Source organism: Acanthopagrus latus, chromosome 2, assembly GCF_904848185.1.
Source record: "Acanthopagrus latus isolate v.2019 chromosome 2, fAcaLat1.1, whole genome shotgun sequence".
In the NCBI taxonomy this organism is placed as follows: domain Eukaryota; kingdom Metazoa; phylum Chordata; class Actinopteri; order Spariformes; family Sparidae; genus Acanthopagrus; species Acanthopagrus latus.
In genome coordinates, this window is record NC_051040.1 from 5,914,235 (window position 1) to 5,934,861 (window position 20,627).

The 20,627-nt window shown below is 40.3% G+C and overlaps 1 protein-coding gene, 1 long non-coding RNA gene and 2 other non-coding genes across 4 annotated transcripts in view; 3 read left to right on the top strand and 1 right to left on the bottom strand.

The window, feature by feature from the left end:
• The first annotated feature begins 61 nt into the window (after nucleotides 1-61).
• On the top strand, nucleotides 62-20,566 carry LOC119004759. Its single transcript, XR_005070296.1, has 3 exons — nucleotides 62-224; nucleotides 1,364-1,484; nucleotides 14,941-20,566. It is a non-coding gene; the product is annotated as an uncharacterized LOC119004759 (long non-coding RNA).
• On the top strand, nucleotides 2,007-2,079 carry trnak-uuu. Its single transcript has one exon. It is a non-coding gene; the product is annotated as a tRNA-Lys (tRNA).
• On the top strand, nucleotides 2,599-2,671 carry trnak-uuu. The gene has a single exon. It is a non-coding gene; the product is annotated as a tRNA-Lys (tRNA).
• The window catches only part of LOC119004750 (LHFPL tetraspan subfamily member 6 protein), a 51,494-nt gene continuing 43,957 nt past the window's right edge, over nucleotides 13,091-20,627 (bottom strand). The window contains exon 4 of the mRNA XM_037071948.1: nucleotides 13,091-13,927. Coding sequence (XP_036927843.1) covers nucleotides 13,809-13,927 — 119 coding nt within the window. The 3' untranslated portion in view covers nucleotides 13,091-13,808. The remainder of the gene's footprint in view (nucleotides 13,928-20,627) is intronic.

A 20,627-nucleotide genomic window follows, 5' to 3' on the forward strand; every position in this document is an offset into this window, starting at 1 on the left:
ACAAGTGAATACTTTCGGTGAAGTCGGCATGAAACATTGATTAATTTATCGTTTTTTTTAAAGACAGCATCCAACGTTGTCTGCCTACCATTAACTTACTGTAGAGTCAGATGTTTATGATTGCTGTTAGCTAGCTGACTTTAAAGTTGTCACATGTGCGCTGCAGTTTTCGGGAAACCAGTGGCTCAGTTTCCTTTATTAACTGGGAACGACACATAATCCAGGTATTGACAGTATAACGGGCTTTTAAAGACGTCTGAGTCACTTTCTCTCGTGTTTTTACAGACATGTTTACATGTTAGCTAACTGCGTGTCTGTGAAGAGCGTGTTAGCATGTAGCCCTAATATCCTGATGTAAGACCTTAACATGTTCATACTACCTCTGCAGAGCTGAAAATGTGAAAAAGCTCTGAATACCGCACAGTTAGTTAGCAGGGCCCATGTGTTGTTTAATAATATCTGAGTAGGTTAGTCTCTCTCCATCTCTTATCACGTTAATGAAGCTAACAGCAGTTCAGTGTGAGGTTATAACATTTTACCTGCAGCTGATATGAAATATACCTGAAGTGCTGCCTGTAATATCACCAAGCAGACAGATAAAAGGTCATTTCGAGCAGCTAAAGTAGTTCATGTGCTCATCACGCAGCCTCATTGTAGTCTGCACATAATAGTTTCTGTGTGTTTGTCTCAGTTCTGGTTTAATGTGTCATTTAAGTCGCTGCACTGTCTCCCTGTGTGTCAAAAGATAGACTTTAAAATCCTATTACTGGTCTATAAAGAACTAAATGTTGTCAGGACTGAACACATTTGGTTTACTTGTATGGGGAATTGGGAGGGTAATTTAAAATGTTTGTTCTGATACAGTTACTTATTAAAAAAAGTTGGAGTGTTATCGAGGTAAAACTGTCAGCTCATCTAAATAAGGAAATAAAACAAAACTGTTCACTGTGGCTTTCAAATGAGTACTTTCATTTAATGCATTTCTTTATCTATAGATAATTAAATCAGCTGGTTTCCAACTTTTGTATTTCAGATGCTGTTTTAATGTCTTAATGTTTTAGTTTTGATTAATTTGTATGTCCCTGAATGCTTCTCTATAAATAAACTTGCTTAAGTGAAGTTTTGTTTGAGATCTCAACCTTCAGATCTCTAGACCTTGTTTTATACTGAGTACTTACTAATAGAAAATGCTTTTTTCCACTCTCACTTCACTTATTTTGGTTTCAGTTAATTCAATCCAAGCCTAAATAGGCTCTCTGAACTTTTAATGTTCATGTTTTATGTGTATCACAGCAAAGGAATGTGTTTTTCTTTTTAAAATGTATTGAATATGATTTTAACATGGATGTGTTTTGTCTGATAGTCTGGCCAACACACTGAGGGTCCATAAGAGACCTGATGACTTTCACCATGGCCTGGTGGAGCTGAGCTTCACCCCTGAACAGAACAGTCCTGAACAGTCTCACTGCCTCTCATACCCCAAGGTAAAAAGCATCTTAAGTACTGGACTAGTCAATTATACTTAGGCTTTCTGTTGTAAACAACAAAGGAGATCGTGCTAACAAAAAAATCCTCAAAATTAATTCCTAACTATATCGATGAGACCTATGAGACCTGCACATTTCATGAAGATCAAAGAAAGTTTTTCTTTTTTTTGGTGACACGACCTGGCGTTAGATGGTGCTATGGAGTCCCTTGGCCACACCCACACCCAGTCATGTTGAATCATAACATTTTTCACCAGATGTGACATGTGTGCAGAGTTTGGTGAGTTTTGGGGAATGTTTAAGCAGCCAAACTTGCGCTTCTTTCAGCAAACAAACATTTTGAACTTACAGAAACAATGGGGTCCTCGCACTGATAGAGCTCGAGCACTTGTTAGGCTAATGAGGCACTAACGCCCATCTGGAGATGAACTGTTTCCTGTCATACCTCTGCAGAGTGAAACATCAAGAATAAGGGATCACAGAAAGTTGTGTTTGCTCCCATGAAGCAATGCATTCAGAGCCCGGATAGCTCAGTCGGTAGAGCATCAGACTTTTAATCTGAGGGTCCAGGGTTCAAGTCCCTGTTCGGGCGACGGAAGTTTTAAATATCAATACAGAAATAAGTAGCTATTGTGGATGTCAAGAGGTAAAGTTAATGCTGTAACAGAACTATCGCTCACTTGATGGTGAAGTTGATAAGTTGACTTACCTGTAGTGTGGCACACCTGGAGTTGCTGCCATGAATAGATTAATACAGGTGTTGTATAAAGACACTGGAGTTCTCTGACAGTTGTATTGAAGTCTACTTAGTAGTTTAGCACAGTTGTAGAAATGACAAAGTCTGAAAGCTGAGTCTCAGCCAGGACACACACGTGAGTCCCCACTCCATATCAGACAAAGTTCTGCCTCTAAATGCAACAGAACCAATTGTCTGTCCCACTTTCCTGCTCAAACCTATTCATATGTGTTTGCCTGCCGGGGTTAGTCATGGTGACAAAAGTAAAATCTGCCAACATGTGAAAGTAGTGGAGCACTGGGATGAAGTGTTTCTGTTCATGTTCATATGCAGAGGGAAAAAGTATGCTGAGATTTCAAAGTAGGGTTTGCAAGAGCCCGGATAGCTCAGTCGGTAGAGCATCAGACTTTTAATCTGAGGGTCCAGGGTTCAAGTCCCTGTTCGGGCGAAAGAAGTTTTAAACAAGTCCCAGCACTCTTCACAGAGAAAGACTCTGCAAGTAAAATTGCGGACAACTCAATCATCAGTGAAACTGAAGAAATATCTCATACAATGTAACATACTAATTCCTACACTTCTACAAGAACTGAAGCCTCCATTATAAGCTCCAGAAACATCTGAATTTGAAATACATTTCACTGATTGTAGGCTGAAGTATACTTAACATCACAACTGAACAATTTGCAAACCGTCTTTAAAGTCTGATCTTTAGAATGTTCTTTTAAATAGTCTTTCGTCCAATCGATGCACTTATATTAATTTAATGAATGACTGAATTAATTTTGTGCGATTGTTTAATTTGTGTGTACCAGAGCATGACTTCCTCCTGAGGTGATTAAAGTCCCCTCATTCACAGAAACAGTACAGACAGCACTGCTCTGTTTGAACGCCTGTTCCGTACATCAGATGGTTTACGTGCATAAAAATCAAAATCTGCCGTTCACACTTGTAAAACCAAATAGCCCATGCACAAAAACTGGAATGTTAATACTGACTTAAAAGCAATGCAGACTTGGGCATTCATTGATGGATTACACAATTTAAGCAACTTTCAAGAGCCTACTAATAGATAGTAAATGGAGACGACTGGCTGTGGATCAGCAGGAAAAATACATCCCAAAAATGTATAGCGTACACTTGCAAACCGTCAGCACAAATGTAAATTGGTGTTGTTGGGGGTTTTTTTTGCAGTTAAGGAGCTGTAAACACATTGGCATGGTCCTTCAACGTTCAGCAGAATCCCCCAAGCATCTTGTGCAACATAAACCAACAGCCTCATTGCCAAATGATTGCACAGCAGGTCCAAATGTCTAATATTTGCCTCATTACCTCCTGTTTGTTACTCTCTGGCAGTGCTCTGGTTGCACCTAACAGCAAACAGCCGTCCACAGGAGGGAAATAAAGGCAATAATGAGGTAAATATTGGGCATGAGGCCACACTTTGTATACAGCTTCAGGATTCTGCTGCACAGGCTGTGTGGGGAAATGTGGTGGACGTTTTCTCCCTTTCCTGGAGCTAAAATGATGTCAAAGTAAACATAGTTTAGACTCAAGTCCATTATAGAATTAAATACCTATGTAGAAGCAAACCAGAAAGTTTAAAGAGAATTTCATCAGGTAAAAATTATAAGAACACTGACAAATGTCTATATTTTCAGTCAGAAATTCCAAACCAATATTATGATTGATTTGACCCTTTCCAGTGTTTGAGAATCGGGAAACCCTGTTCTACAGATAGAACCTGAATAAACTCAGAGAAAAGACATTTTCTGTGTCTTTACATCCCTGTTATCAAAACTAGTCTTTGTTATGTTATTTGTTAGGTGACAGGACTGAGATGGAGATGATGTTTCTCCGAGATCTGGCACCGCTGCAGGTGTTTGTGCTGCTGAGAGAGCATTTAAATGCAGAATCACAACATATGGCAGCAGTCAGATGCTGTGACACTTCTCATCTAGTTTGCGGTGCTTCAGAAATGACAGATGACTGACATGAAGCAGCTGTGGGGTAATAAAAATTCAAACTAAGAGACATTTCTCATTCCTGGGGCCTGGAATCCCCATGTGGGCCTGCTTCAAATACAAACTGTGTCATTAGACTTTTTTAGTGCGAAAGAAAGTTGAATCGACTTGAGTCCTTGTTTTAATGACTTAACAGAAGATTTAGCAAATTGCAACTTGATTTGAGACATGGTGACTCGAACGACTCGTCTCTGTTCATTGTATGTTTTGATCTTAGTTGATTTTAGTCTGACTGTCAGTATTTAACTGTTTCAAAGTTAAAGGGAGTGATCATTTTTTTATACAGAAGCGATTAAGATATAAATTAGTTTTTGTTTTTTTGTTTGATGACATTTATTTCACTAAATAGCGACAATTATAGCACAAATCCAATTCATTGTCATATTCTGAACCTTAACTAAGGACTCAGCCTGTTGACTTGACGAGCGAGTTGCTTGAGACTTGGACCGAATGACTTAAATCAGAAGTTTGCTTCCTCATAATAAATTCAGGACTTCATTCATGTTTCTTGAAAGAGACTACAGAAGCATGCCTAATTCACATTCTCTGCCTGATATCTCTCAAACTCCTGGGGCCGGGAGTTTGAGAGAGTTTGACACCAAATAATATGGCCAGGGGGCAAAAAAAACTGTACAAGTGACTTTCTGTGATGTCAAAAATGTTTTCAGAGTTTCTCGTGTCATGAAACCTGTTATTTCGAAGCTTCATTTATACTTTAAGTTTAACAGTAATATAGCTTTATTCACATAAAACATCTTGATGTCTTGCAGATATAATTTGTAATAGAAGCTAACGTTATATTAAAAGACATCAAATGGTCTGTCACAGGGTCGGTTGGAAGTCCACTGCCTGGGAAGGCAAATATCTAAAGGGGACCCATTAAAAGCAGGGAAAGATATAATATTTAATGGTCAAACATAAAAAAATAATACAACAGTCTATGAGATATTGTTGCAATATCCTGTTGCTTTAATATCTTATTGCCCTGATGAGACGTTTTAGTGTCAAAGACAAATGAAGACGGCCAAGTTGAACCTTTAAACAAATGCCTTATGAGAAATTAGATCATGAAAACAGAAAATTGTGACGATCAGAATCAGAGTTCTACCTCTGATATATTAATGCAGCTCACAGAGGGAAAGTTAAGGATGTAGCCCGACTTCCTGCCCTCATCTTAAAACTGCTCACACTGGATGACTAAATGAAGTGAAATGAAAAGGTGCTTCAGTCTGATTATCAGGCTATTAAACACGGCCATCAAAGAAACACAACTGTGCTCTGTTGTGTTGTGTCAGTGAAGCTGCTTTGTGGACGGTGAAGGTCACTTTGTTGGAAGTTTGTCTAAACTTTAGGGCCCGTTTGTGCAGCATATAAAAGAGGTTTTATCACCGTTCTTAACCTGAGAGCATATGTTGATCCCCAGATAATTATCTTGGACACAGCCGCCTTAGCTCTCCCGTTCAGTTCATTGTCCTCAGCGCTATTTATCTGTTCATCCTTCACAGGCTGTGGAGATGGATCAGGCTGCCTTTACTCCTCTTTCAGAGACAACAGAGCAAAACCTGCCAGACTTACGTGCATCACAAACGTGGATGTCAGTGGTTTAGAGCTTCTGCAGTTGAAGAGAGCTCGACAGCACATATCAGACCTACAGCAAGTGAAAAAACACCCAACAATATGATTATCAGTTACCTAATAAAGTGCTGGTCAGGCAGCTTCAATCCCTATTGGAATGCACCAAAGTCTTGAAATGTGTGTAGCTTGGTGTTGGATGGCAGTTCGAGAAAGAAAGCGTCGGATTATTTGAGCGATCAGGTAGAACGCCATTTGAGCTGTTTCTGTAAAAGCTTAGTATCTAAAATGTAATTAAAAGAATACGCATAATTTGAAGAAATCCTCAACAAAAGCAAAAATCAGGATCTTCACACACGCTGTCAGCGTTTGACAGTGTGTAAAGAAAGTCACAACAAGATTATATGAAACCATGAAGGACTGTCTGTGATTTAGAAGATAATAATAATAATAATAATAAAAAAAATTATCATTCTCAAGTGAGAAGTACCTTAAAGTTGCAGTAATCAAATGTGTCCACTAGAAGGCAGAAGAACACAAAAACAAGTGGATGGATACCCAACCTGACATAACCTTGTAAAGATGGAATTGGAAACACCCCATTACAGTCATGTTTGTGGTCATCTGACGACTGTACCTTTGTACAATAATCCCAGTTATTTAAGCTCATCCCTTACTAAAAAAAATCACAGTGATAAAAAAACAACAACCCTGTTTGCCATAGATCCTAAAATACTGTTTTCATCTGATAATTTCCACCTACTATTCCAGTACTCAGAGCCTCGTACGGTATTTTGGGACACTGACCACAGGATTGTACCACGGGTCCAGTGGTAAATTACCACATGTTTTGTATGTGGTGCAGTCCTGTGGTGGCTATTCCAAGATTCCACGCAAGCCTCAGTGAACCACAGAAATACCGAGGGGAAATGTCACCATAACACAAATAGAACTACAGGAAGTTACCTTAGAAAATCAGGGCCCTGGTGACACGGAACATTGAGAATTTAATATAAAAGACAGTCTCGAATGTTCAGATGTTCAAACAAACAGAGAGATCCAACACACTCTTCTGGCAGAAAGTTTTGAAAAGCCGTTACTCAGTTGGTGAAATTCTTAAACACATTGATAATGGATGTAAAAATCAAGCTGAGTAGTAGCAATGTCTAACAGTGCAAAAAGCCTAGCCTTGGATTTTTCTCTGTCTTGCACTTTCAGTGGTTGATTTTCACCGTCTTGTTAACACTAGCTGTGTTTTCGACTGTAGAGTGCAGAGACGCGCTTGTTTGCAGAGTTAGTGACAATTCCCTGTGAGTTTGTCATGAGCAGTCTCTTTAACATTTTGCATTTGAGTCGTATTCATTATGAACACAATCCTATTTGTGTTGCAGATATCTAGTGCCGTTGCCCTCTCGCCTGGCGTCGTCCCGCCTCGTCTTCCAAGCCTAAAAAATTAACAAACACACAGCCGTGAACAGAAACACCCCCCTGGTGCTCCAAGCTACTAGTCCAGGCAGACTCAGCTAACAGGACCATTAGCTGCATGGCTCACAAAGCTACAGTTAGCAGCAGTTAGTGGTTCCCTCCGGCGATGTGCTGCCCCCTATTTGTTTCGAGTATGAATTTGACAGGTGGCCAGTTGGTAAAAATTGAACTTTTTCTAATTATTATCATTTGCGAGAAAAGTCTCGGAGGGATGTTTATCTGCAGCCAGACAAAGGCCATCACATACTTTGTGATGGGCTGTCTTAGTTTAATTGGTGTCTAAAACACAGAGTTTCTCAGTATCAGTGTCAGTTGGCTCAAACTAACGTGACAAAAACAGCAGTTTAAAGTCAGGTCTGTAGTTACTGGGGATTAAAGGATCAAGGCTGGATTCTCCAAAAAAACGGAGCTGAACGACTGTTTGCTTGAAACTGGATAAATACTAGTGGCCAGAGAGCTGTTTACGACTGATAAGACGCTGGGATTAACTTTATCAAAGACCTCCTGGAAGAGCTCAGCTGGGGCAACCTTCTGGGGGACAGGTGATGCACTTCATATGACTAACACCTCTTTAAAACCATGACAGTAAAACAGGGTCCAAACAGTTGAAAACAGCACGAAAACAGCAGCCGGTTTGGAATCCATCGCCCCTGAACTTTTAGTGAAGGATAAAAGAATCAGCAGGTTTCTCTAGGGCGGCTTCTATTCCACAGAGGGATGATAGCAGAGTTGATTACACTGAACAGCACCTCAGTGTTGTGACATTTTCGTAGATAGGAGCTCAGAGAGTGCTGCTCTTGCATCTTCTCTGCATATATCTCACAGTACAGTCGTCCTCCATAGGGCCGTGAAATATGTGCAGTCTGGTGGTTGTCTCGTACGTTTAGTCTCTATAGGGGCTTATGTTTCCTGAGCAAGGAGAAGGTGGTGAAGATGGATTTTTTTTTTTTTTTTTTTTTACTTTAAATACAGCAACAGAACTCCATTCAGTGCTGAGAGGAGAGTGTGCCATCTCTGCAACCTTTGAGGAGCTCAAACTGTTTTTTTTTTCTTTCAGACTGTGCCTTGAGGTACAGTTTCAGTCCTTCTGGAAATTTGTGAGTTGGTACTTTTGGTCTTTAGAAAACTACAAAGTTGCTGTAGCCTGGCATCACCCAGACAGGGATATAATACTCCATGAGTTTGAACTTTCACTGAAGTAGCTTGAAAGGCGATGCCAGCCTGCATCCTTTCCATTGATGCTAACTGCACACAAGGAATGCATCTGTGGGAGGATGGCAGAGCTTTTTCACTCCTGATTCTTTCTTCCCATCCCTCAGAGAGCCACTCTTCTCCTACCAGTAAATAACTCTGAGGAGACGACGGAACTAAGTGGTAAAGAGGAGAAGTGAGAAAACGAGGATGCCGTTTGGGATTTGGATGCTTATTACTTCTCTTTCGTGGAAAATCTGTCATTGATGAAGTAGTCCAGACACACAGCCCTTCAAGTTTACTTCATCGCTGGTGTCAGAGAAGGAAGGTCGAATTTGCTTTTCAAAGTTAATAACATGCTCAACACAGAAGTAGAGATTTTGTGCCCGATTTAAATAAATAGATGAATGAAATAGAAAAAAAATCATCCTGCGGGCTGATGGCTGATTGCTTTAGGCTACATCCCTTAATATGTCCTCGTTTGACTCGTTCAGGCCGTGCACACCCATGTTAAACACACTCAGGCGATTTTAATTATTCTGGTTTAATTAGACCTCTTCTCAGGACTGTGTAAGTATTTACAGACGATGCTTGATGGACTTCTCTATAACTCTCCTGTTAGCTTTGTAGAAAAATAAACCTTTATCATGGACGTTTTTCATGAAAGACATTTTGATTTTGACAAGTCCAAACAGGAGATGTCAGCTCAGAATAAAATGTTGGCATTTTATGTTCTGCCAGTCATTGATACGTAGTAATCTATACCTGTCATTTAAATCATAAAAAACATGTCTACTGTGTGTGTCACATCACACATACATGAGCCAACTTCGATGTCTGGAGGTGGATGAGATGCTGGCGGCGTGACGGCTGCCAAGAGACAAACTACTTTTGGAGACGTGGTTTTCAACGAAACCGGTGGATATTTTTAACGTGCATCGGGACGGTTTCCAGTCATGTTTGTGGCAACAAAACAGCATATTTTTGATGAGACATCGAAACAGTTTCCAGTCATGCTTGCAGCAAAAGGATCCAATCACCCGAGACATGACCTTGTCCGCAACCCTAACAAAGTGGTTTTTTGAGCCCGAACCCTAACCAGAGCATAAGCTCATCTTTCTGTCAAAACATTTGTAAAGTGTCAACATACCCTTGGTTTGTATAAATGCACACTGCCATGAGTCATTACTAACTGGGAAACATGATTAGAACTGAACCACTGTCAGTGTTACTGCTATAACCTTTGAAATCCAAATGTCTCCTGTGAGAAGGACTTATTCTAGAGTCCAGCGACCTCATGTAATTCCTGGCATACCTCCACATACTTTGAACTTGAGCACAGGCGGAACGAGCCAGAATTGCGGGTGCGCGTGGCCTTTAAAAAGTAAGCAGGGGAACTATTAATATTGAGGAGACTCAGTTTTTCTTCTTAATCAATTCTCTCCGTCCAATGTGGGGATTACCTTTCCGAGTTTCAAACATACTGCTAATTTAGAAGCCCCGCTTGCTGCAGAGCTCTCTATCCCTGTCGGTGAACCAGTGAACCTTGAGTTGTAATCCGTGTGAGCTCTGACGAGCAGCCGCTGATCCTCTTTGCAGATGCAGTTTATGTATGTTGTCATGAACACCCTTCATTTTCTGTCCATATAAACACGATAATTGTCAGATCCCTAAAAAACAGGCATATATAGCTAATTAGAAGCTCCCGTAAGTACAGTGGGGACCCATAAAGCACAGGCGGAAGAAAAGAAAGTAATGTGTATGTGGATGGGAGTTTAGTTAAAATCAATAAGATTGAGTGGCTTCAAAGATTTTGGGCTAAACCACTCCACTGTCTGATCACACGGATTCTTTGCATTGTAGTTAATGTGAAACTCCTGCGACTGTCTCCATGTGCTGCACATACTTGATTACCTTAACTTTCATATTATTTATTCCATTCACCTATAGTCCATATACAGTCCGCTGCAGAGGGGATGATGAGGATAACAAACCACTATTTCACGATACGGGCTCTATATGATTACAGTCTCATTATCTCGCTTTCCTGCAGGAATATCAATTATGCAATATCTTTATGGAGATTGGTGTTATAGTAGCACAAAACCTTTTTTTTTTAAGACGAGTTGCTCTTAAGGGCAGTAATTATCTCGCCAGAGTACTGTCGGAGAAAAAAATTAATTAGAAAGAATTAATTGAAGTATCTCAGAGGCTGCCAAGGTTGAACTCTCTAAAGGCGATTCAGTGCTTTCTCCTTCAACAGTCCCCACTCCAACAATATAACAAAAAAAAAAAAGACTGCATAATTGAGGTGTTCTCAAATGATGTCACATTATTGTGTTGCCTGTTACTTCAGTGGCAGTCACTCAGTGGTATGAGTATGAGTTTGTTAATTTCTCCTTACGTTTTCCTTTCATGCCATTTTCGTTCATGGTAAAATTAATTTATTAGGAAATAAGAAAAGAACATTTTTGTGTAGTGTACTTTTTAGACCAAGAACACTTACTAATGAGTTTCAGTGAGCCTGATTTTGTTGATCAAATAATACAATGTTGAAGATTTGAGGAGCTAATATAATGTAAAATACATTTTAATCACTATGGCTAAAAGAGGACATCCATCTTATAACAGATACGTAGTTTGTCATGTTGGCTCCTACCATTTAAGTTATACTCAATACTATTGAGAGACTGTAAGAAACATGGACTGAATCTCTGTGACGTCACCCACATGTGTGTGAAGAGCCACTGTGAAGCTCGGGTTTATGTAAAACAAGATATTTGATGCAAAGTTGTCGCTTATTCAGCCCAATGAGATCTGCTCACCTAGCACATACACTAAAGTTTTCCAGCTTCCTGTTTACTTCCCGGTTATGCGGTCGACTGAATATGCACAGTCGAGTTTAGCTCCGGGCTTCATCATTTTGGCAACTAATCTAAAAATCGTCAAAGAGATGGAGTGTGGTGATTGCCGACAGTGACATGGCTAGACAGCTCACAGCTGGCTCTCACTCAAAGCGCCCAACACTCTTAATTATACATAACTTTAAGCCTTAATATGATTCAAATGAGTGAGTTGTGTAAGCACCTCCACCCATACTGTTGTCACAAGCAAGGAAATGAGCTTTTGGGACCAAAACCGCTTTATGTACCAGGATGTAACCATGTCTGTTTTTGGGCTCTTTAGGGATCAACTCGCTTTGGATCCAGACTCAAGTGGCCATTCGAGGAACTGCAGTTTTTGGTACTTAAGTGTTAGCCTCACTTTTTAGGTTGCCAATTGGACACTCCAACCAAAATGTGTCAAATGCTCCTTCCCTGTACTTTTTAATGGGGCTCTTACAGGTTCAGTTCACTCAAATGACAAACAAACAAAACAAAAAAAACTTTCTTTCTCTTCTGTTCTGATCCAACCACATAAAAGTTTCATTTTCATTTTGACAGGCTTTGAACTATCCGTGAGAGATTGCAGCATCTACCCCAATAAAATGGAAGTATACATCACTGTGTGGTGCTCACAGTATTGACAGATGATCCATATCAGTTCTAACAGTTGTAATATCCTTTTATACTCACCCGTTGATGAAAGCAACTGTGTTTCCAAGTTACCACACATGTATAGAGACAATGAACCGCCCACGAGTAACAAGACATCAGATTGCATGGTACACTCTGTCAGTCTGAGGTACGAGACTGATGTAAAAAAAAAAAAAAAAAAGGAGGGAATGCTCTGACTTGACCCCAATGTGTCAGCCTCTGCTGATGAGGCATGTGGTTGATGCTCTGTAACAATCGGTGGTGATATCAATCAGCAGAGCAGATCAGAGAGAGCAGAATGCAGAGGAGCCGTGGTAACATATTAAACAGAGCAAGTACTGAGAGAAAGATTTCTCAAGTGAGGATGAAGAGGAGGAGGAGGAGGAGAGGGGGTTGCCATTATCTGGGGGGGATACTGAGCATTGTGAGAAAATGGGCATGCTAATGAGGGCCAAATACATCGAGCACAGCTGCATTGTAAATGAGCTGACTTTGTACACTTGGGCTCGGATGAATCTCTCAAGTGTTGTTTGTTAATCAAAGGAGGGAAAAGCGAGAAGAAAATGACTAAAAATAGTGAAGCTCGGTACAGCTCGCACCTTTGATGGCACACATACAGCTGTGGTAATTGCTAGGAAAAGGTTGGCATTGTTGTTGTTAGTCTCACTCTGAAGGCACACTGGGGAACTCTGAGATACCCCTTGACATTAAGCTGACGGATGCACAGCGACTCGGTGTTTCAGGGTATGATTGCATCTCGAGCGTTGTCTGGAGGACTCAGGAGCTTTGAAGTTGGGTAACCTGATCAAAAGGAAAATAATCTGACTCCGGGTCACGGGATTTACCTCATCAATAACAGGGGGGAAGCTAAATTCACAGCACTGCCTGTCCGTATCCTCTTTATCGATTGGGGTAAAAAGAAAGGAAAAAAAAAAAAAAAGACTCCCACATGTAGTGAGCACCAGAGATCAGGAGGTCATGGGAAAGACTTTTGAGGAATGTGAGCGCGGGCCCGTTCAGTTTACCTCGGGGCGTATTCTGTGACTGAAATAACACTGTAACTCCAGAATTTCAATAAACATTTATTTACAAAAACGAAAAATAATGACAAAGAATAATTCAAAGAGTGAATACAAAACATGTGCTAATATGATAAAATGCATTATCATACACAATGTATATCTTATGAATGTGTTAAATAAACTATGCTTATAGATTTTTTTTTTGGGGGGGGGGATCTGAACAGGCTGAGTTGAGGAAGCAGGCAGCCAGTGTTGGATTGCTTTACATTATAGGGATTATTGCATTTTCAGTTTGTGTTTAAGGCAAGGATGAGACATGAAGAGGAGACAAACACTTCACGTAACAATGAAGCAATATTACTTTTGTCTTCATCACAGGGCACACTATCACAGAAACATCAATGACTTAAAGAGGAGGAAGACGACAAGGAAACAAAAAAAGAAGAGAGTACTCTTTCCGTTAAAAAGGAAAAGTTAGGTAACAACTTTACAAACAGGATTGGTCCATACATTTTTCATTTAAGAACAGCTTTTGAGAGAAGAACCAGTTTTCAAAGCCATGTGTGTGTGCTGCATAATGAAACAGTCCCTGCAGTTGTCAGATGAGTAGTGTCCCATGATGCACCAGAGTGACTCGCTGTCTTTGGCGCCTGATGTGCTGTACTGGTGTCAGTCCACAGATTCTGAGTCCTCTCCCTGTGGCCGTACAGCCGGATGCCTCCGTCCGCCCGTCTCCGTCTCTCTGATGATCTCCTTAGTCAGTACGGATACTGTTTCTGCTTCTTCCCGGCGAAACAGGACAGCCAGGTGCACAGCAGCATGGCGCCCGCTGCCCCCGCTCCTGTGCAGTAATACGCCCAGCCGATCTGGCAGGAACCTGCAGAGGAGAGCAGAGGATTCAGACGGATATCTCCTCACCCTTTTATTTTATCTGGCAGCAGGATATCTCCAAAAACCCATGAACAGACTTCAATGAAATTTGAGCAGATAAGCTTTTGGCCAGGGAACAACTGATTCCATTCCGGATGAATCGGAATGTCTAAGTGTTAGAAGAGTGCTGCAATGTTTGCTCTACATTTACACCGACCTTCCTACCAAAAACTGCTGACAACTCTCACGTCGCTTTGAGAATGAGATTAAATACACAGCGGGAGGATGTAAAATTGTCTCAAGTCCTGTTTCTGTTATGTTAATGTCTCAGAGGTTAGAGACATTTTAGTTCTAACAAGGCTTTATACTTTTTTCTGAAGTCTGTTAAGTCTTCTGTGACAGCCATGGTTTTTCTTACTTTGTTTGATTCTGGATATTGTTATATGGAATATGTGTCTCTTCTGGGTTTTAAAGGCTGCATTGCAGTAAAGGGATGTAACTCTGAATTTATGAGACTTGTCTTTACTCACTTAGTCATTATATCCACAGTACTGGTTATCATTAAAAATCTTATTGTATTATGATTTGTGAAAGTAACAATAGAAATGAACTAAAATCTCACATCATTCAAATTAAGCGGGGAAAATACTGTGTTCATCCTTTCATCCAGACCCTGGACCAATAGTTAATGGGGTCTATTTTGGGCAGCGACCCGACGGCAGCCCCTCCTTTACCGAGGTAGTTACAGTACAAATTAAGTTACTGTACTGTGTAAAGTTCAAATGCACTATCATACAGCACAGTACTGCATCACTTACTGCAGTTCTTCCCCTGTGAGCATTTGTTTTCTCTCTCCATCTACATCAGCAGCAGCCTGTTTGTGTTTGTATGAGCACTTCACAAGGTAGCCCGGAGAAGTCTCGCTGCTGCACCACGTTGGCCTGATTTTGGCAGTTTGTCACGAGCTTTGAGGAGACAGTGTTTCGCATTGAGAGGAATTAACTTTATTTGTCCCACCAGGACTTTAACGTGCAGGCAGCATCAGCCTCGAGATGGCCCGGAGCAGACAGGTCACCGCGAGGGAAATTATCACCGAAGAAAACTAAGAAAAATTAGGATTCCTGTCATTTTAATATGTCTCTCAATATGTTTTCTTGTATAAAAAGCCCCAAATAAACACTGTATACAGTCACTTGATTACTTTGAAAGAGCACGTGTATAGGAAATCACTATAAGTGGTTTCCAAATGAGTTAACAACTCTTGCTGGACCATGGTACACTCATACATACATTCATACACACACCATGTTGCATGAGCGAATAATCAATGATGTTCCCAGTGTACAGTTTCCACTAGTATACATGTTGTGGTCATAAGAAGCCTCCTAACTTGATTTCAAGATCTTTATGGTACGTTCGCAGAATCAACTAAATCAATTAATTCAGAAACCAGGGGTTCTAGAACAATGTTTCTGGCAGTATGTAGCAAAGCAGTATTATAATCAGTATTCGTAGATGTTTCTAGCTGAGTGCGTGCTGTGTATTAGTGAGCATGAATGGAATGTAATCAGGATCGTGATGGTGACAGCATACTGATAACGTAATTGTTATGGCAGCTGCAGTTTATTCAAAATCTGTGTGTTTGCTTGTGTGTACTGTAACATCAGAATGCTTCTCTCTACCTCTGTCCCGTGACCCGACACCAACATGTGAGCGTTAGGAGCAGACAATGCTGTGAACTGCTTGACATTTTTGTACAGGTCCCAACATTTCTCCCCCTCTTGTGAGAAAAAAAAAAAGAGTGAGCAATTGTTGAGACATTAATTAACTGAACATTGTTTAACTTCATTTGCAAGCAGACAGTCTGGTATGTGACAAATGTGCTCTCGCAGTACAGACTTTTGGAGCGAGCAGCCGCTGTGATGAAAAATGCTGAAACTGAGCCAAAAACCCAAAAGCGACCATAAATGAAGACATTAAGTGCCTCTTTTAAGATGCATCTATAATCCTCAGAGCCAATTATGTGCATTATTACACAAGGATTTGCTCTACGTCTGATTTTAAATTTGGGAAAATGTTGTGTTGACCATCAAGACCGTCTCGCCATAAACATCACATTTTCTGGAGAATATCTGATTGAATAAAGTTATCTAATTACCAGCCTGTGGTGGGAGGAGGAGGAGGAGGAGGAGGAGGAGGAAGCGTCTCATTAACAGATCATATCAAATCATCTTCACACTCTGGAAATCTCATTCAACAGCCACAGCTGAGAAGACTTATATCTCCGAGTTTCATTTCCAGCTGCTAATTTTCTCTCTGTGTCGGAGTCGCACTTAATGAAAATGAGCTTTCCGTCTTTTTAAAATGTCTCCGAAACTACAGATTCATTTCTCAAAACGGAGACCGGTTAACCATCCTGTCAGAACTCCACATATCTCTGGCAAAATGAAACACTGTTTTTAAGTTGGTGGCAAGAGTCGGTTTTGACAAGCGTGAACATTGTTTTAAATGCAACAGTGCCGATATGAGTATCTCTCACAGAGCATCATTTAAACACTGGTGTGCTAAATCTACAACGCCTCCATCATAACACATTTGGCTTCGTGAGGCTATGCGACATATTCAACTCTATAAAACTTGATGACATGGGCTCGGTTTTCTACTTTTTTATTGTAACATTTGTTTGAGTTTTGTCAGCCATTTTCTTCTGCTGTTTTTCTAGGTCCAAGTTGTATAAATGCAGTAAATCTGACAAACTGTTTTCATTTCAAAGCTTCCCAATTGACCAGCAACTGAAAAGATGACGGGCGGTGAACACTTGGGAGGGACACGGAGCCATCTTTCAAGGTAGAACACCACATTTGATGACCCGTTAGCTAACAAACTACAGTTTAATTACATCCAGTGTGTTTCACTCAAGGACGTTTAATCATAATCAGTTACACTACCAGGCAAATATTGTTGTTTAGAATTATTTTACACGTTTCCTATTGTGTTATGTAGCAGGTATCAAACTGTCCTCTTCGGTCAAACAGCAACTAACGAAAGTACTCAACCACTTCCTAGCTAACGGCTGATCAAAAAATGCAGTTTCTTCTTTAATATGACTCGATGTCCCTCCGGGTTGTCAAAATCTATTGTTTTTTTCATCCCCATTCAGTCAGGAAGCAGTGACATGATAACAATTTGTCAGATACTCCATGTCTACAGCACTTGCATCCTGGAACAAAGCATTAGAGCTTCCAACCAATGTGCGTGATGTCAGAGGAAAATGTCTGCCATGTGAATAAGGCCCGTGCATATCTGTCTATCCAGTGAGCTCCAATTGGGTTAAATTCACAACCCAGCTACTGAGAGTCAGACTGGAAACTTGCAGCCGATGCGGTAAGATTGAACCTTGGTTGCAAAGATTTCATTAGGAATACTCCGTCACCTTGCTCTCCATCCTCCTTCTCTCCCTCCCTGTTATCTGTGCTGCTCCATTTTTTTTTTCACCTGAGTGTTTAGAGTTCAGCAAAAATGTGATTAAGAAAGTCTATTTGAGAGAAAACAGCAGAATATTGCTTCGGGTTAGGAAGACTGAAGGCTTTTTTTTTTCTGGATTAATTAGGTTCGAGTGGTCGGGCTTGTGTGCACGTATACAGTGTGTGTGTGCAAATTTAATATTCCACTTGAAAAACATGTGAGGTCAAAGCTATGCGTCGGAGTTTCCAGTCATTAATTCTATAGACTTTCGTATGATTATTTTACCAACTCGCTCACGGTGAACATGCATGCAATTAATGTGTCCTGCAGCTACATCCGGCTGCAGGACTATCTTTGAATAGCTAAAGCACCGACTGCTCTCGTCATGACTAATGAATGAGTCGGTGTTGGTGAAATTCAAAGTACTTGTTGTGGCATCTTTTGTGCGGGGAATCCACTGTTCTCACGGGAAAACATCACAGTGTTTCTGACACCGAGAAGGACGTGAAAACTGAAATAACTACGGTGCAGTCGTCTTAAACGCCAGAGGCAGCCAACGGCACACTGATGCAAACACACTCGCTGACAATAATTCATGTGTGCTTACCAGCCTGCGCTCTCTGACAGAAACATCACAAAATTAGAACTTATCGAACATAATTACTTCTGATGACATGCTTGGAAATGTCTGTAATTAAGATGATATGTTTAGGAATTTAAACCCGTCAGAATTATACGAGTCTAATTTATGTGGTCACGCGTTAGATTTAAAGGCTGCCAGAGGAGTCTATCTGCTGACACAGTGGCAGCAGTAAGCTGATCATAATTCACATGAATGAAAATCTATTAAAACACGGCGTTATGACCTTTTTTTGGAGAGAAATCTTGTTGTTCTTTGATGTCAGTGTGTTTAGCATGGTTCTAATTTATCTGCTTGTATTTTTTTCTATTAATAAAAACAGATGGAACATTATTATCTCTCTATAGTTGGTGATGTGATGTTGGTGAGTTTGATCTTCCATCTGTCCAGAGGCATATATCTCTGCAGCTACTGACCCGATTGTCATGAAATGTGATAAATATTCATTTTTAGTGGTGCCACTGTCAGGCCCCTCGTGACTGGATTTTCCTGTGAACTGACTGTGGATCTTCATGTTCTGCGGTAGATGAATCCAGTGTTTTTGGTGGATAGCGCCACCATCAAAGTCACTGTGGCAGATTTCAATGACATTCACTGACAAGTCTGAATACTGAATGAGTTTTCCATTTTAAAATGTCAACTTTCATGCAACACGTCTCATAATTAGAGAGACTGACAGGAAATCTGAGAATGAACGCAGCAGATTTTAATGACTGCTCTGCATTCTGCCGAGGTCCTCCCTTGGGATGCTTTCATTGTTTTTTTAGATGTTGCACTGGTGAAGTCATGAGGAAAGGAAAAATGTCATTATGTTATTTATTTCATCCAATACTGTTGAATCATGAGGTGTAATAAAAGTCGAGCTCTCCGGGGGGACTCTTGCTGGAACTAGTTGTTTTGTAATAAGACATACCTTTTCACTCTGTAGGTAGCAGATATCATAGTAATCAGAGATGGAAAGTGACTAAATACATTTTCCTCCAGTGCTGCAGTTTTAAAGTAATTCCATTTTATAGAAGACTGAAATAATTGCTTACTTTGTAGATTTATTTTACTAATATTAAATACAATCAACAAATGAAATATGATTATTACTGCTTGAAATAAAACATTATTAGTCCCCATGAGGGCCAGATTCATGAGCTACCCAGCAGTATATTAAGTAATTAAAAATGAGTCCCACCTTAGCCAGCAGCGTCATTAAAGTGATGACCAGTGTATAATGTTGACTGGCTAAATCAATATTGGGACTTAAGTGCTCGTTTTCTAGTTTTTGACTGTCAGTTGCCTCCAGTGACAATTCACAATCTTGAAATGAAATTGAAGTATCTTCATTCAAACACCTGGGAGACATGATAGATAACAACCTCTCACAGACGCCTCATGCAGAGTTTATTTGTAAAATAAAAATGCAGCAGCACATTTACTTTCTCCACAGACTCAGATCTTTTTGGAGCAAATAGCCAGATTATCTCTCTGTTTTTCAAATCAGTGATTCAGAGTGTCGGCGTGTGTGCTGCAGCACAGCCTGGCTCTGCAGCCCGTCTGTGAAACTCGAAACTAAAATTATATAATCCACTCCGAATTTGTGTGAAGGTAATTGGTCATCCTGTAGCACACTCCTTTCATGGTCCTGACTGTTTGATGTGCGTTTCTGAATGTGAGCGGTATGTGTAACAGTATGTCGAATCTGCAGGAGAACTTTTTGAGTGGAGACGTCTGAGGATGCAAAATGAATTGCGGTCAACACCGAACTAAAGTTTTATCGTATCGTAACAAGACTACTTTTACTTTTGGTACTTTGAACTTAGTGTGATGCTGATACTTGTGTACTTTTACTTAAGGAAGATTTTGAATGCCAGACTTTTACAGGTGACAGTATTTCAAAACCAGTGTTTCTACTTTTGCTCAAAGATCTGATTGTAATCCAGTTGAATGAACGTACAAAAGCTCTGCATATCTTCATGTGAGAGGAAGGAAATATAAAAAACTAACATCTTTTCTAAAAGAAAATGAGAAGTGGCAGACACTCTGGCACTGATGGAAATTGAAACCGAGAGCCAATCTCAGTGTACACAGTGCCACCTGATCACATAAGTTCCGAGCGCAGCAGCTTTACCAAAAAATGTACCTTTGACATTTAATTAAAATATTACGATCACAGCAAATTAATTTATTCGGGTACATTAAGTAATAAATCAAACTCTATTTGATTCACATCAAATAACAGAGCAGCTGCACTATGAAGAGCTCTTCCACCTGCCTAGTGTCTGATACAGTACCACATTACTGTCTGTGAGATAGTCCTGAGGATGCCGGCTGAATACTGAGCGCAGATCGGGGCTGCTGCTTATTCTCAGCACATATTTATAGCCATAAAACACTTGTGAAATCGACAGCTACTGGAGATTCTGTTGACTTTTTATCATACATTTTAAATACCATGGGATCGTGTCTCCTCGGTATGTGACAGTACCAGAGAGTTGTGTCGTCTTGGTTTCCAAAAAAAAAAAAAAAAAGCAGAATGTCAAGGGCCGGGCATAAAAGTCTACTCTCAGTTTTCAGCCTCTTTTTTAGATTTATCTGTCCTGGGAGAAGAACA